Source organism: Equus asinus, chromosome 2, assembly GCF_041296235.1.
Source record: "Equus asinus isolate D_3611 breed Donkey chromosome 2, EquAss-T2T_v2, whole genome shotgun sequence".
In the NCBI taxonomy this organism is placed as follows: Eukaryota; Metazoa; Chordata; class Mammalia; order Perissodactyla; family Equidae; genus Equus; species Equus asinus.
In genome coordinates this window covers 118,837,750-118,851,174 of record NC_091791.1, presented here as the reverse complement: position 1 = coordinate 118,851,174, position 13,425 = coordinate 118,837,750, and the positions used below count along the sequence as shown (strand labels likewise).

General features: G+C 44.4%; 1 protein-coding gene across 2 annotated transcripts in view; it reads left to right on the top strand.

The window, feature by feature from the left end:
* The window catches only part of GABRB3 (gamma-aminobutyric acid type A receptor subunit beta3), a 221,778-nt gene that overhangs the window by 147,868 nt on the left and 60,485 nt on the right, over nucleotides 1–13,425 (top strand). For both annotated transcript variants that reach the window (XM_014851376.3, XM_014851375.3), the window contains exon 4: nucleotides 11,816–12,036. In XM_014851376.3, coding sequence (XP_014706862.1) covers nucleotides 11,816–12,036 — 221 coding nt within the window. The remainder of the gene's footprint in view (nucleotides 1–11,815; nucleotides 12,037–13,425) is intronic.

The following is a 13,425-nucleotide window of genomic DNA, read 5'->3' as shown; positions in this document are numbered from 1 at the left end:
TTGATGGCTTTCTTTAGTATTACGTTTGATTTCTTTTGTCGTACTTATTTGTTTACTCATTATAGGTTTCTGATTTTTGGTTACCATGAGGATCCTATATAATATTCTATGTATGTAACAGTTTATATTGAGTTGATAGACTCTTTAGCTTGACCTCTTTCTAAATGCTCTAATTTTTCACTCCCTTCCTCCCACATTTTATGTTTTTGAAATCATATCTAATCTCTTATTTTGTGTGTGTCTATCCATTATCCTCTTATCATTGAAATAGGTTATTTTAGTATTTTTGTCTTTTAACCTTCATACTATCTTCACAGGTGGTTGATCTGCTACCTTTACTATATTTTTACCTTTACCAGTGATTTTATTGCCTGGTTTTTTTGGGGGTGGATTATTTTTTTAAATAATTTTTTTATCCCTATTTGTGGTCATTCCTTTCCCACTTAAACAAGTCCCTTCAGCCTTTCTTGTACAACTGGTTTATTGGTGATAAACTCCTTTAATTTTTGTTTGTCTGGGAAGCTCTTTATCTCTCCTTCCATTCTGAATGATAACCTTGATGGATAGAGTATTCTCCACTGAAGGTTTTTTTCCATTTAGCACTTTAAATATGTCATGCCATTCTCTTCTCATCTGTAGGGTTTCAGCTGAGAAGTCCACTGATAGCCTTATGGGCTTTCCTTTGTATGTCACTTGTTGCCTTTCTCTTGCAGTTTTTAGGATTCTCTCTTTATCTTTAATTGTGGACATTTTAATTATAATCTGTCTTGGTTTGGGCCTCTTTGAGCTTATCTTGTTTGGAGCTCTCTGTGCTTCCTGTACTTGGATGTCTGTTTCCTTCCTTAGGTTAGGAAAATTTTTAACTATTATTTCTTCAAATAAATTTTCTGCCCCTTTATCTCTCTCTTCTCCTTCCGGGACACCTATGATACGAATGTTAGTGCACTTGATATTGTCCCAGAGTTCCCTTAGACTGTTCTCATTCTGTCTAATTCATTTTTCTTTTTTCTGTTCAGGTTCGTTGATTTCCTCTAGTCTTTCTTCCAGCTTTCTCATCCATTCTTATGTATCATCTACTCTGCTATTGAGTCCCTCTAGTGAATTTTTCATTTCCAGTATTGTATTCTTCATTTCTGATTGGTTGTTTTTTATATTTTCCAGTTCTTTGTTGATGAGCTCACTGTGTTCACCCAGTGTTCTCCCAATATCTGTGAGCATCCTTATGAGTTTTTGTTTGAACTCTTTGTTGTGTAGGTCACTTATTTCTGTTTCATTTAGTCCTTTTTTCTGGGGTTTTGTCCTGTTCCCTTGCTTGGAATGTATCTTTTGTCTCCTCATTATGCCTCTGTCTGTGTGCTTATATCTATGTATTAAGTGAATTGGCTACATCTCGTGATCTTGGAGAAGTGGTCTTATGTGAGAGATGCCTTTTGAGGCCCAGCAGGGTGCTTCCCTCTTGTCCCCAGTCCAAATGATCCAGGAGGGACCCCTGTGTGAGCTACTTGTGTCCTTCTGCTGTGTCAGGGTCGCTCTTAATGCAGATACCCGGGGAGTCTAGTCTTTCCTTCCCTAGCCAGCTGTTTGTAAATCCAGTTCTGGAAGCATCAGCACCATTGGCTACAAGGTCTAACAGCACACTCTTGTTGCTGTTTTCCTCTTAATTGGGTACGTAACCAGAGTAGCTGGTTGCTAGGCTCAGGGGCTTACAGTTGCAATAGGCGTCAGGCCTACAAGGCTGTTGTGAGTTCTCTTAGGAGTGCAGCTGAGTGGAGATGGCCCTAGGTACATGAGCACTCAATCTTTTCATGTTTTGGATGTTGGGGCCAATCCTTTCTATGCTTATTTGTGAAGCACAGGTCTTCTGCCACTAATAGGCCTCACCCTCCACCATACTACACACACTGTCAAGACAAAATCCTGCTCTGTGCATGCTTCCCAACCCCCTGGAGCATACCCCGATGCCCCACTGCAGAACCACCCACCTCTCCACCAATGCCCCCCACAGTTCACTTGGTCCTTACACAGGTTTTGCCCCACAGAGGCAGACACACTTGCCTGCCTATAGAAGATCAAGGTACCCAGTCAGTGCAGGCTGACAAGTAGCCTGCGGGCTTGCTGTTAGGTGGGGCCAGTCCCTAGGGCAGGTTGCCTGCTCTGGCTGAACTGGATTTAATCTGTGCTCTCATGGGTGCAGCAGAGCCCTGGGCTAACAGTCCCAGGGAAGAATTTCAATGATGTCTACCAGGGTCTGTGTCTGCATGCCTGGACTAGGTCACAATGGCCACCAGCAATGTCTCAGTTTCCGGAGAGGTCGCTCCTCTCACCAAGATGCACCCAGAGCCCACCATGTGAGTCTCTTTAACCCAAAGGTCTGTCAGCCTTCTCTCTGATGATTTTAGGTTGCTGAGTTCGGTGAGTTTGTATGTGGTCCCTTTAAGACCCGGGTCTTTTCGGCTTTTGTCCAATAGCTTTTCTGGGAGTATTCCCCACTGCAGTTAATAGCCAGTGAAGCCAGACAGTAAGACCATTGTCTCAGTTGTGCTGAGTATGAAGGATGCTTATAGCAGTATTGGGCTCCAGCTCAGGACCTCACTCCTCCAGGGAGGCTGCATACCTGAGGGTGGCTCCCACCTGGCCCGCTGAGAAACTCTGCTGCTCCTGAACGAGGCTTTTTTTCTCTCCAGAAGGAATTTCTGCCTCTTCTGCCTTAGTCAGGGCTGTCCCTTGTTCTGGGGGTTCTTTTTATCCAGTTTTCAGTTTTCTATCCAGGGTAATTTTTCCGAAAATAGTTGTAACCCGATTGTGTTCGTGGGAGGAGATGAGTTCAGAGTCTGCTTATGCCACCATCTTGGTGAGATCTTCCAGAAAAATATCTTTGGTATCTTTTCATACATGAAAAGAAAAGCATATTTTCAAAATAACATATATCTTATGCCAGTTTTTCAGATGGCTTTAGAGCATTGGGGAACTAACTGTTTTCATCAGCTGTTTCAGATTTCATACAGAAGTGACTAGTTCATCTTCTGAATACATTTAGCATTTAGGTGGATGAATCACAATACAGACCTCAAGACTTTCGGCAGATATAACAGCAATAAGCAGACCAGAACATCTCAGCAACCTTCCTCCCTATTCACACACCAGCTTCCTCTCCTGCCAGCCTCAGACTTAGTAGATATACCTTAAATATACACTTCTTTTTCATTATTGTACACTTCTTGACTCCTTCTTTGTGCCCTCCACCATGCTAAGGACTTCAGAATGTGTGGCAGGCAGTCTTCCCAGATAAGTTCAGTGGGCCTAGGACCATGAAATGGCTCACCAACCTTTGTCCAGCCAACAGGAGGCAGATCTGAGACTTGGGCATGTTTGATTCCAAAGCTCCTTCTCTTATTCACTTTAATTTTTGTTGTTGTTCCCCTTTATGTTTACGCCCAAGATTGTGAGCTCCTTAAACAAATGATGTGTTCCTTATCTCTGTGTCCCCAACATCCAGCATGGTTCTTGGCCTATGGTAGATACTCAATGAATGCATGAAGCAAGAGAGAGGGAGGAAGAGAGGGGACAAGTGAGAGGTGGGTCATGCTTTGTTATGAAAGATCACCATGTAGATTCAACAAATGGAAACCTAGATATCATCAAAGTTTGTTTTGGGAGGAAAGATGGATGCAATGTTGGATACTCATTTTTAGTCCATTAAAAGGAATGGATTAGAAGTGCCAACATTCCCCCAGCCGAATTTTAGTTGCAGAAATGCCTGCAAAAGAAGCCTCCACCACCTGGGACTTAAGTAAGCTTTAGAAATATTTTCCTTCTTCTTTGACCTGAGAACAACTTACCTGTGAGGTTTTGTATCATAAACTTGATGAACCAGATGCAAATGCAGGTGTCCTGTGGCTTTCACAGCTGCGGTTAAATATTGAAATTTAGTTCGGAGATTGCATGTCTTTCTCAGGGTTAGTAGATTGTTTGTTCATGTCTTATGCTGAGGAAATACAGTTAGTTACTGAATTGAAGAATAATGAGCAGTATTTCCACTTGCACGTATGTGTTCTTGTAATTTTAATGTGATAAATGCCAGAGATTTCCACAAGCAGGAAGAAACTTTGTTGTTTATCTCTTAATGCAATTTATTTGAGCTGCTTGAATTATACACCTAAAGTTGGGCTAAGGTTGTATTTTGTTACTTTGCTATTTTTACCACTGTTGGTATATTGTCAGGAGATTTTGAAAGGGTAGTCACCTATGTATAAATGCTTGGCTGGTGAATGGCTCCTGTTCAAGAATGCTTGCTCCCTGGATCCCCCAGTTGGGGCTTCTCCCAGAGATATGAGTGTTAGCACCCCTTTCCTAACCCCCCAGAAAGCCTGCCCACCATCACCTTTTCCTGCCTACCCACTACTGCCTCAGCCCACTGGCTGCAAACCACTGGACCCTGGACTGGGCTGGTGTCTTAGTTACTCAGGAGCTCTGGCTTCTGACCTTTGCATGAAATGGAGTTTTGTAATCTGTTGTAAAACCTAACAACCCTAGTGTCTTATTTTTTCCAATGAAATAAAAATATGCAAATTCTAAACAAATGACTTACAAGCTTGTGGACCACCAACCAATAGTATTTGCCCTCACTTTGTGAAGGCAATGTGAAGCATGTAGGAATATTCATCTCAGTGGACTTTAGTGTTTCATGATGATTGATCTGATATACACATACACACAAGCAGAGAGAGAGGGTGGACAGGGCCCATGACTTCATTAGATTATCAGAGGGCTTTATGATCCCTGAAAGAAACCCAGAGGAATAAATAGTCTTTTAATTAAATGGTTTTGTTTGTAATGTTTTTTTTTTTTTATAAGGAAGATTGTCCCTGAGCTAACATCCTGTGCCAATCTTCCTCTATTTTATATGTGGGATGCCACCACAGCATGGCTTAATAAGCAGTGTATAGGTCCATGCCTGGGATCCAAACCAACAAATCCTGGGCTATGGAAGCAGAACACATGGACTTAACCACTGGTCTACTTTTTAAGAGGAATGCTTTGCTTTGAATACAATTCTTACTTTAGTATTTATTCATGCTGATCCTAAGTTCCTCATAAACCTTTTATGAGACAGAGAAAGAGAAAACAAGAGAGATTCAAGACAATTAAAAATCTAGTGATTTGGGTAAGCTACCATAGTTCAAAACAACTGTAATTAAATAACTCACATTTATATATCATACCCCAGAGAGTTCTAGTTCTCAGTGAACTGGAGAATTCTGGATAAGGATACATTTGGGTTTTCCTCCTCATGACCTATTCTCGCTCCACTGAATTCCATAACCCAGGGCTGCAGTGTCCACTGGAATCTGCTGTGGCATAAACCAGAGATGCTGGAGGTTTTCCTTGTTTGGACAACTATCTCAGTTACAGATGAACCTGGTAGGGCAGAGGCTGCGAGATTCTCAGCAGGTGTCCTGGGTCTGGGTCCACACACACACCTCAGGCCATTTGTGACTGGAGATAAGTCTCCACCACTGGACACGTGGCTGGAGTAACCCAGGAGCCCAAGGATAATTGCTCACCATTGGCTTCCAGTTGAGGATTCAGAGGTGTACTCTTGAGTGAATGGAGCAGCTGAGGTGGTAGCAGGTGCTGGCAGCTGAGAGGGCTAAGGGCCAGGAAATCAATGCCTTTACTTAGGGTCTCCGAAGTATCTGGTTCCAGCCCCATTCAGGGTTGGATCTGCACCTAAACCAGAAGCTGAAGGTTCTCATGGCACCCAGGGCTGTCGAGATGCGTGCTAACACAATGGATCTGAGTCAGTATTCATGCACACACACCCAATGTGTCAATTAATTAATTTATAGGAGGGATATTTTATAAATCCCCTTAGTACTGCAAATCTCAACCCTCACTCAAAGCACAGTCTTCCACAATCAAGTGATTGATCAAATTATCACCAGAGGGAGCTTTCTGAAGAATTTGGGGCAGTGTTAGGAGGGGAGCTTATCTCCCTCAACCTGTGGGTCCCACCAACAACAGGAGATTCTGTTCTCCTGGACACAGGGGCTGTCACTGCAGCCCCACTGGCAGCTGTTTCCATAAGCCCTGGTGTCTAGGCTGGTATCCTCTCCTCCTCCTGCCGACACACTCTGTCTAGATGTGCTGATAGAGCTGGTCGTGCCACAACCAGGAATCAGTGCCAGGAGAGAGCCTGCCTCTGCCTAGTGTGTGCCCATCTGATTAGGCCCACCCTCCAGGGCCAGGTTCCTACTCCTCCCAGACTCCTGCTTCTCCCACACCCCACTTCTTCTGGCACCTCCTTCCTCTCTGAGTTCCTCACTAAGCCCAGCTCCTCCCTATTCCTCCACGCCCACCAACCCCTAGTATCCCGTTCCTCCCCAGAACTCTGCTTCTCCTGGACTCATGCTTCTCCCCATATTCTCCCTGAGTCCCACCTCTCTGTGATGCCTGGCTGCTCACTACTCCCCACTGCTGCAGGATGTCTGCTTCTCCCTGCAGTCAGCTCCTCCCTACTTCTGCACCCGGCACCATGCCCTGCTCCTCCCAAATGTCTCTCCAGGAGCTTTAGTCTCCCCTGCAAAGGGTGGAGGTGGGAAAGGAGGCGACAGTCACGACTTCCTCTTATCCTGGTGGAGGCTCTTGGTGTCTTAAGGAGTTGTGTGCCCAGTGTATCAGAAGATATTGCTCCCTGTACCCGGGGGGATTACACCCCTAGAAAGAAAAGATGAAAGTCAGGGTCCCGGTGAGCTCAGCAAAGCCCCAGTGAGTGGAGATGCCATTACTCGCCATCGCCATCAAACGACTCACTACTATTATCAGGTTCTAATCCCCATGATCCTCAGAGCCCCTGAAAATACTTTGTTTGAGAAATGCCATTTCAGGAATTCTGCGATGTCCTCTTTCCTTCCCTCAGCTGCACCAGGTTTGGGGGTGACCACCCCAGGAAGAAGGCAAGGAAGGGTCCTGACAGCCCTGTGGAGTCACCCTTTTCTCTGCCTCTTCTTCCCATGTACAATCTTGGGGCTGGCCAAAGAGCAGAGCTCACCAACCACATTATTGGATGGCTGGGCTGTTTCTGTGAAGAATATCTGCTGTTTGTGTCATTTTGGCATCTACTGCCACCTACCCAGCCCCTTAGCCACCAGCAGGAACTCCAGCAGCCAGAGGCCTGCTTGCTATTCTTTGAGATGCTCTACCCACCTCAGCCATGTCTTATCTCCCTGCTCTTTTTCATGCTGACAAGTTTCCACCTAGACATCACCTGAGTCCACCAGGAGCCTTAAGATTAAAGACCAAAAGCTTAACTCTCCATCTACATCTCATGTTCCAAGAGGGTTCCAGGGTCCCCCACCGTCCACTGCTAGCCCACTGCAACCAAGATCTCTGTGAATTCCTGGAGCTTTTACAGCCTCAAAGGCTCTCCTTTTTCTGAAAACAGGTTCAAAATTCCAACTCCAGCAGACTCTCTATCCCAGACAAATTGCATCTCTTCATGGCTGTGGTCTTTGGCCCAGGCCACATCACTCCAAATGTGAAAACCAGCAACTTTTCTAGGACCCCCTGAAGAAAACAAACTTTCACAAGAGTCTGGGAGGAGTGGGAACCTGGCCCTGGAGGGTGGGCCTAATCAGATGGGCACAATCAGCACATCTAGACAGAGTGAGTCGGCAGGAGGAGGAGAGGATACCAGCCTAGACACCAGGGCTTATGGAAACAGCTGCCAGTGGGGCTGCAGTGACAGCCCCTGTGTCCAGGAGAACAGAATCTCCTGTTGTTGGTGGGACCCACAGGTTGAGGGAGATAAGCTCCCCTCCTAACACTGCCCCAAATTCTTCAGAAAGCTCCCTCTGGTGATAATTTGATCAATCACTTGATTGTGGAAGACTGTGCTTTGAGTGAGGGTTGAGATTTGCAGTACTAAGGGGATTTATAAAATATCCCTCCTATAAATTAATTAATTGACACATTGGGTGTGTGTGCATGAATACTGACTCAGATCCATTGTGTTAGCACGCATCTCGACAGCCCTGGGTGCCATGAGAACCTTCAGCTTCTGGTTTAGGTGCAGAATGGGGCTGGTCTACATAGTAGCTAGGCTAAATGTCTGCAAGGATGGGGGCCTTTGGTTGTGCCAGAGTTCTTATTACTCTTCCTCAAAAGTTACCTTACCTTACATAACCTGATTCTCTGCTCTCCAAAGTAGCTTTGCAAATCATCACCCACCAAGCTCATTTCTTCGTGTTATTCAGAACCTTTAGCTCCCTGTCCCTCAGAGCTTGAGGTTGAAGCTGCACCCTGGAGGGAGGCAGCTTCAGCTTCAAATCTCACTTCTCACAGTTACTTGGGCTTAATGGGGAATGTAGGGTAGGGGCAGGGGCAAATTGCTTGAGCTCTCTAAGTTTTTCTTCATGTATTGGGGATAATAATGAGGATACTAAACATCCCTGATTTATATTTAAATGAGATGATACTAGCATGAGGCATGGCACATGCCGAGGGATCAGAACATGCTTACTGCTGCTGCTGTTATTGTGTGCAGTGCTCACCACTGCATATCTCAAGAGTAGCACCATGGCTCCCTGAGCAGTAGAATCTTCCATTAGCTGGGCCCCAACTGCACAAGAGAGCAGAGGGAGGCTTGGACCTGCCCACCATCCCCTTCCTTTGTGTGCTGGTCTCTGCAGGGGAAAGAAGTGGATATTGACTAGTGTCCCACTCATATCATAACTGGTGCTATAGAAGGCACAGCTACTGCAACAGGTTTGGATTTAAATTGTACTTTTCTTTCTCCCTCTGTTACCTAAGCCCTCTCCCCACCCCAATCCACTAAGTCACCTCAGCAAACACCCAAGACCAAAATGGAGAGGTGCTGCTGATGATGTGAAGAGTAGCATAACCCACAATGAGACCCTATCCGAGCTTTCAGACTGTGAGTGACAGCTGGGTTCCCAGGACAAACTAACACATTTCCCCCATTCTCATGGCACCCCATGTGAGCGCCAGTTGGAAGGGAGATGGGAGACGAGTGCTAGACTTCACGACTCAGGCGTGGGATGCAGGCTTAGAAATCAAAGAAAGAAACAAATGAAACTCTTCTATTTCAATAAGAATGTAATTTGGAGGGTGATATTTAAATTGAAAATCCTTGGCTGCTACCACCAATTTATTTCCATCTTTAATGCCACCAGAACTTTGCATATTTCAGTTAAAATGCATCCCCTACATTAACCAAAGTTAATGATAACTAGGGTGTTGATTATGCACATTCTGGGTCCATTCACATCCTGAGGTTCTACATCAAACCTAATATCTGTGAACTTTTCAGGACTTCCCTAACCACCACCCCCTTTCCTCCTGTTCTGCCTTATCACCCACCAACAAGCGCTCTCCATTCATCGTCCCTCTTACCCATTGAACTCACCATTGCAAAACTGATCTCTGTCACACATAGCCTTGTGTTTTCAGTCTAGGTTTTATGATTATTTAAGTACAGCAGGGCCAACAGATCAGGAGACAGGTGCCATTGAAAAGATAGTTTGTTACTCACAGACTGCAAGAGGAGGGAGCACACCATGCCACGTGGTGGGGTGCAAGCGCAGAACCACCAGGGTCACAGGGAGAGAAAGGAGAAACTGTGGGCAGGAATCTTTAATGTGGTTTCCATGGGAAGGGATGGGCGAGGCAGGATAAGTTGTTTTGAATTATTAGAGTTGGCCCTGGAGCCTAGACTGTCCCTAGCTGCTCGGTGCCTGGACATGGGGTGAGGTACTGGGCTGCAGTGTGAGAGCCCAGCAAAGAAGGGTATTGGGGAGGTGGGCTCTGGATTGGTTGGTTTCCACTTGCAAAGCTCTGTCTAGAACTTGACAGAGTTCTTTGCTATCCCTAGGAATTGGCTACCCCTGGAGGGAGAGAGAACAGTTCCTCCAGGGTCAGCCAGGGCCCAGAGGTTAAAGCATGAGAAAACGAGATAGAAGACATAGTCAATACATCTGGTTATATCACTCAATACTTGGAAACCTTAAGCGGCTTTCATTGGCTGTGGAGCTGGCATTCAAGTTTTTCCACCTCTGGTCACTGCACGGGGTCTAGTCTTGCCCGCCACTCTAGCTTTGCCCACTTGCATCCCAAGTTCCAGCAAAACTGCACTCCTCAGGGTTTCCCATCAACACAGTAAAACCAGGATCCCTCTGTGATGTTTCATGCCCTCTACCTGATATCTAGCTAACCAAGGCCTCTCTTCAAGGCCACTTGCAACTTGCCACTTGAGAATCTTTAATGGGTGGTGGTACGGGATGGGTTACACAAGTAATGGTAGGCACAGAGCTCTGCCCACGGAAGCACCTGCAAAAAAATCCCTGTGTTTCTTCTCTTCCACTCAAACGCTACCTTTCCTTCAAGTTGCAGATAAATCTTCTCTAAGACTCCCTAGCCCATTTGAATTTTCTTGCTTCCCCACTCTTCTGATTTTTTATGGGCTTTACAGCTTAAAACTTATATTGTTTACAGTTGTGTAATATGTATTGGTTTTGTCACCTCCTTGCCTCTGACCCCACCAAGCATCCAGATGTGCCCTTTGTCATTGCAGAGGCCTCTTCACTTCACCACTCTTGAGAGCAGTAATAAACAGGCATTGCTGGATTAGCGAGCACCAAGAACTGCTCTGTGAGGCAGCAGAACAAACACTGGTCGGGTTGTCAGAAGACCTGTGTCTAGGATGGGTTCTTCAACTGCTTTGCCATCCTGCATCTATTGCCCACAAAGCGAGGGTGTTTGCAGACAGGATCTGCAAGTTTGTGGACTCAGAAGCCCCAGTGTGTAAGAGCAGTGAATTTTCCTTCCCTGATTGGAGAGTTTATCTACTCATCTTTGGATTTTCAGTTTGGATCCTTTCTGTAGTGGGGTTCAGAATGCCGCATGCGTATTACCAAATTTTCAGACTTGATTGTTCTAGACTTGGATAGTGATTGGCAAAAAGAATAAAAATTAAAAATTAGAATTTCCATGCTTAGCCTCTGATGTGTTGTTTTTTTCCACTTTGTTATTGCACTAACTACTTTACAAACAAAAACAAAATCAGAGGTGTAGGATCATCTGCCTAGATATTTACTTATTTTGTTGACAAGACTATGGAGGCTGCGCTGTGGTCCATCTCCCTGCTCTCACATCTGGCTTTAGCTTCAGGCTCCCATTTTCCCCAGATGAATATGTCATCTCAAGGTCATGATATGGCCCGTTAGTGTAGAAATGGCCATGGCCATTTGTAAGAGAAAGAAAATGTGACAGACAAAGCATAGAGACCTCCTTAGGGAAACGTCCTCCATAGGACGTTGCGTCTCCAATGGATGTTTATGGAAGCTTTGTATTTACAGCCTCATGGAGGGCAGCAGGAGAGGAAGGTGGCTTATGTTGCAGAGGGAGAGTTTGCAGAGACAGCTTGTCTGTTGTGGGTGGTTAAGGTACATGTCTGCTTGGAGGGTGGTGGAGGATCTAGGGGAGAACTTAGGTTCCATGCCAGCAGCCTGATTTTTCAATGAGATTTTTTTTTTTTTTTGCCTTTATTTCTATGTGGTTACATCTTAGATGCCAATTTGTCTAGTCTGGTTCTTACCTAAATAAACCAGGATTTATATACCTTACATACACCTATTAAACCTGGTATTTACACTTAAAAGAAAGCAACCACTACTTCCCACCCTCCCTGAAAATGTCATCTGTTTCCTAGATTCCAACTTGAATTTGGCCAATGGTAGAGGAAATATGCCTGTGGATGAGCACAAACTAATTTTTTTCTCTTCTTTTTTCCCCTCAGGATTACACCTTAACCATGTATTTTCAACAATATTGGAGAGATAAAAGGCTCGCCTATTCTGGGATCCCTCTCAACCTTACACTTGACAATCGAGTGGCTGACCAGCTATGGGTGCCTGACACATATTTCTTAAATGACAAAAAGTCATTTGTGCATGGAGTGACAGTGAAAAACCGCATGATCCGCCTTCACCCTGATGGGACGGTGCTGTATGGCCTCAGGTCTGTCTGCCTCTTAAGGACCAATTTTGCAGTTGCATGGTGCATGGGTATTGAATTTCTCACTTGACATGATTATAGAAAGTGAGGCCATATCCTCAGATTAATTAGAAGTCATTCATGAAACACTTTGAGCTTCGCAGGAAAAAAAATCTAATAAATACAAGATTTGGGGCATTACTGTTGCTATAAATAGTCCTCAAGCAAGTGAAAAAATGCTCCTTGGATTGATTTTATATAATTGAGTTGCCATATCTAAGAACACAGATTCCCTACGGATGGATTTCCCATATCATAGCCATGAAGGCCTGTAATTAATATTACCCTGACACTGCAGAGGCTTTCAGTAAAGTTTTCCAAAAGCTGTTTGCAGAGTTGGAAAAAGCATCTGTTATGCCAATATAGAGTATAGCCTCCATGGAGCTTTATGAGATGGTGCTGCCAATATTTATGGGAATGACTAAATGTGAGGCTTCCTGATGAGAATCATCTCTCATCAGGTATCATAATGAAATCACTTGAATCGGGAAATCAGGCTGCTGTCTTGAATCCTGAGGAAGCCTTGGGCTTCCTCGGTTACCCTGCTAATCTCCAGACCTTCCCATGATGCTCTGCTACTGCTGGTGGTTAATTGTTGTGAATATCACCCTTGCTAAATGGTACTCTTAAAAATCTTCTGTCTCTTGCCTAGATTTTTGTTTTGTTTTAGAGTAATTGTGTGTGTGTGTGTGTGTGTGTGTGTGCATCTTTCTTTATCTCCAGTGCCCTTGAGGCCTTCTAGGAGTGGCACACAGTTTTGAATGGGACATAGGTGGTTACCTTGGAGAAAAGATTTGTCTCAAAATGTTGTGAGTTCATGGCCTTTTAACTAAGACTCTGAAAGATTTAAGTTAAATCATAACAATATATATTGAAATCCACACCACTGTGACTTTTAGTGCTTCAAGATGAGTAAAGGGAATTGTTTAGCATTCCCTTAAATAGAAAAATGTTGAGTGGCTGTCTCAAAACAAGGGTATATAGAATGAGAGTTGGAATTTTAGCAAAATCAGACTTTTTTTAACTATGAGAAAAAAAGTGGCACATATTCATCAAGTCATGGTATTACTGTAAAACAGATCTAGGTTGAAGTTTTGGGGGTATGTTTTCAGCATTTTGTGCTTTTGCTGGAAATGAGAGATGTGGTTGTAAAGTTCTGGGGGTTCTGATGAGTACATATCAGTTGTACAAAAGATTATCTACAAATCTTCTGAGCATAAAATGAGGAATCATGTCCTTCAATTCCCTGCTCCCTCCAAAAAAAAACTGGAAAGAAAACCTGTGTGTGTGTGTGTATGTAGCGGGAGGAGAACAAAAAGAAGCAAATATCAGTAAAAATTAAGCTAGGCTTTC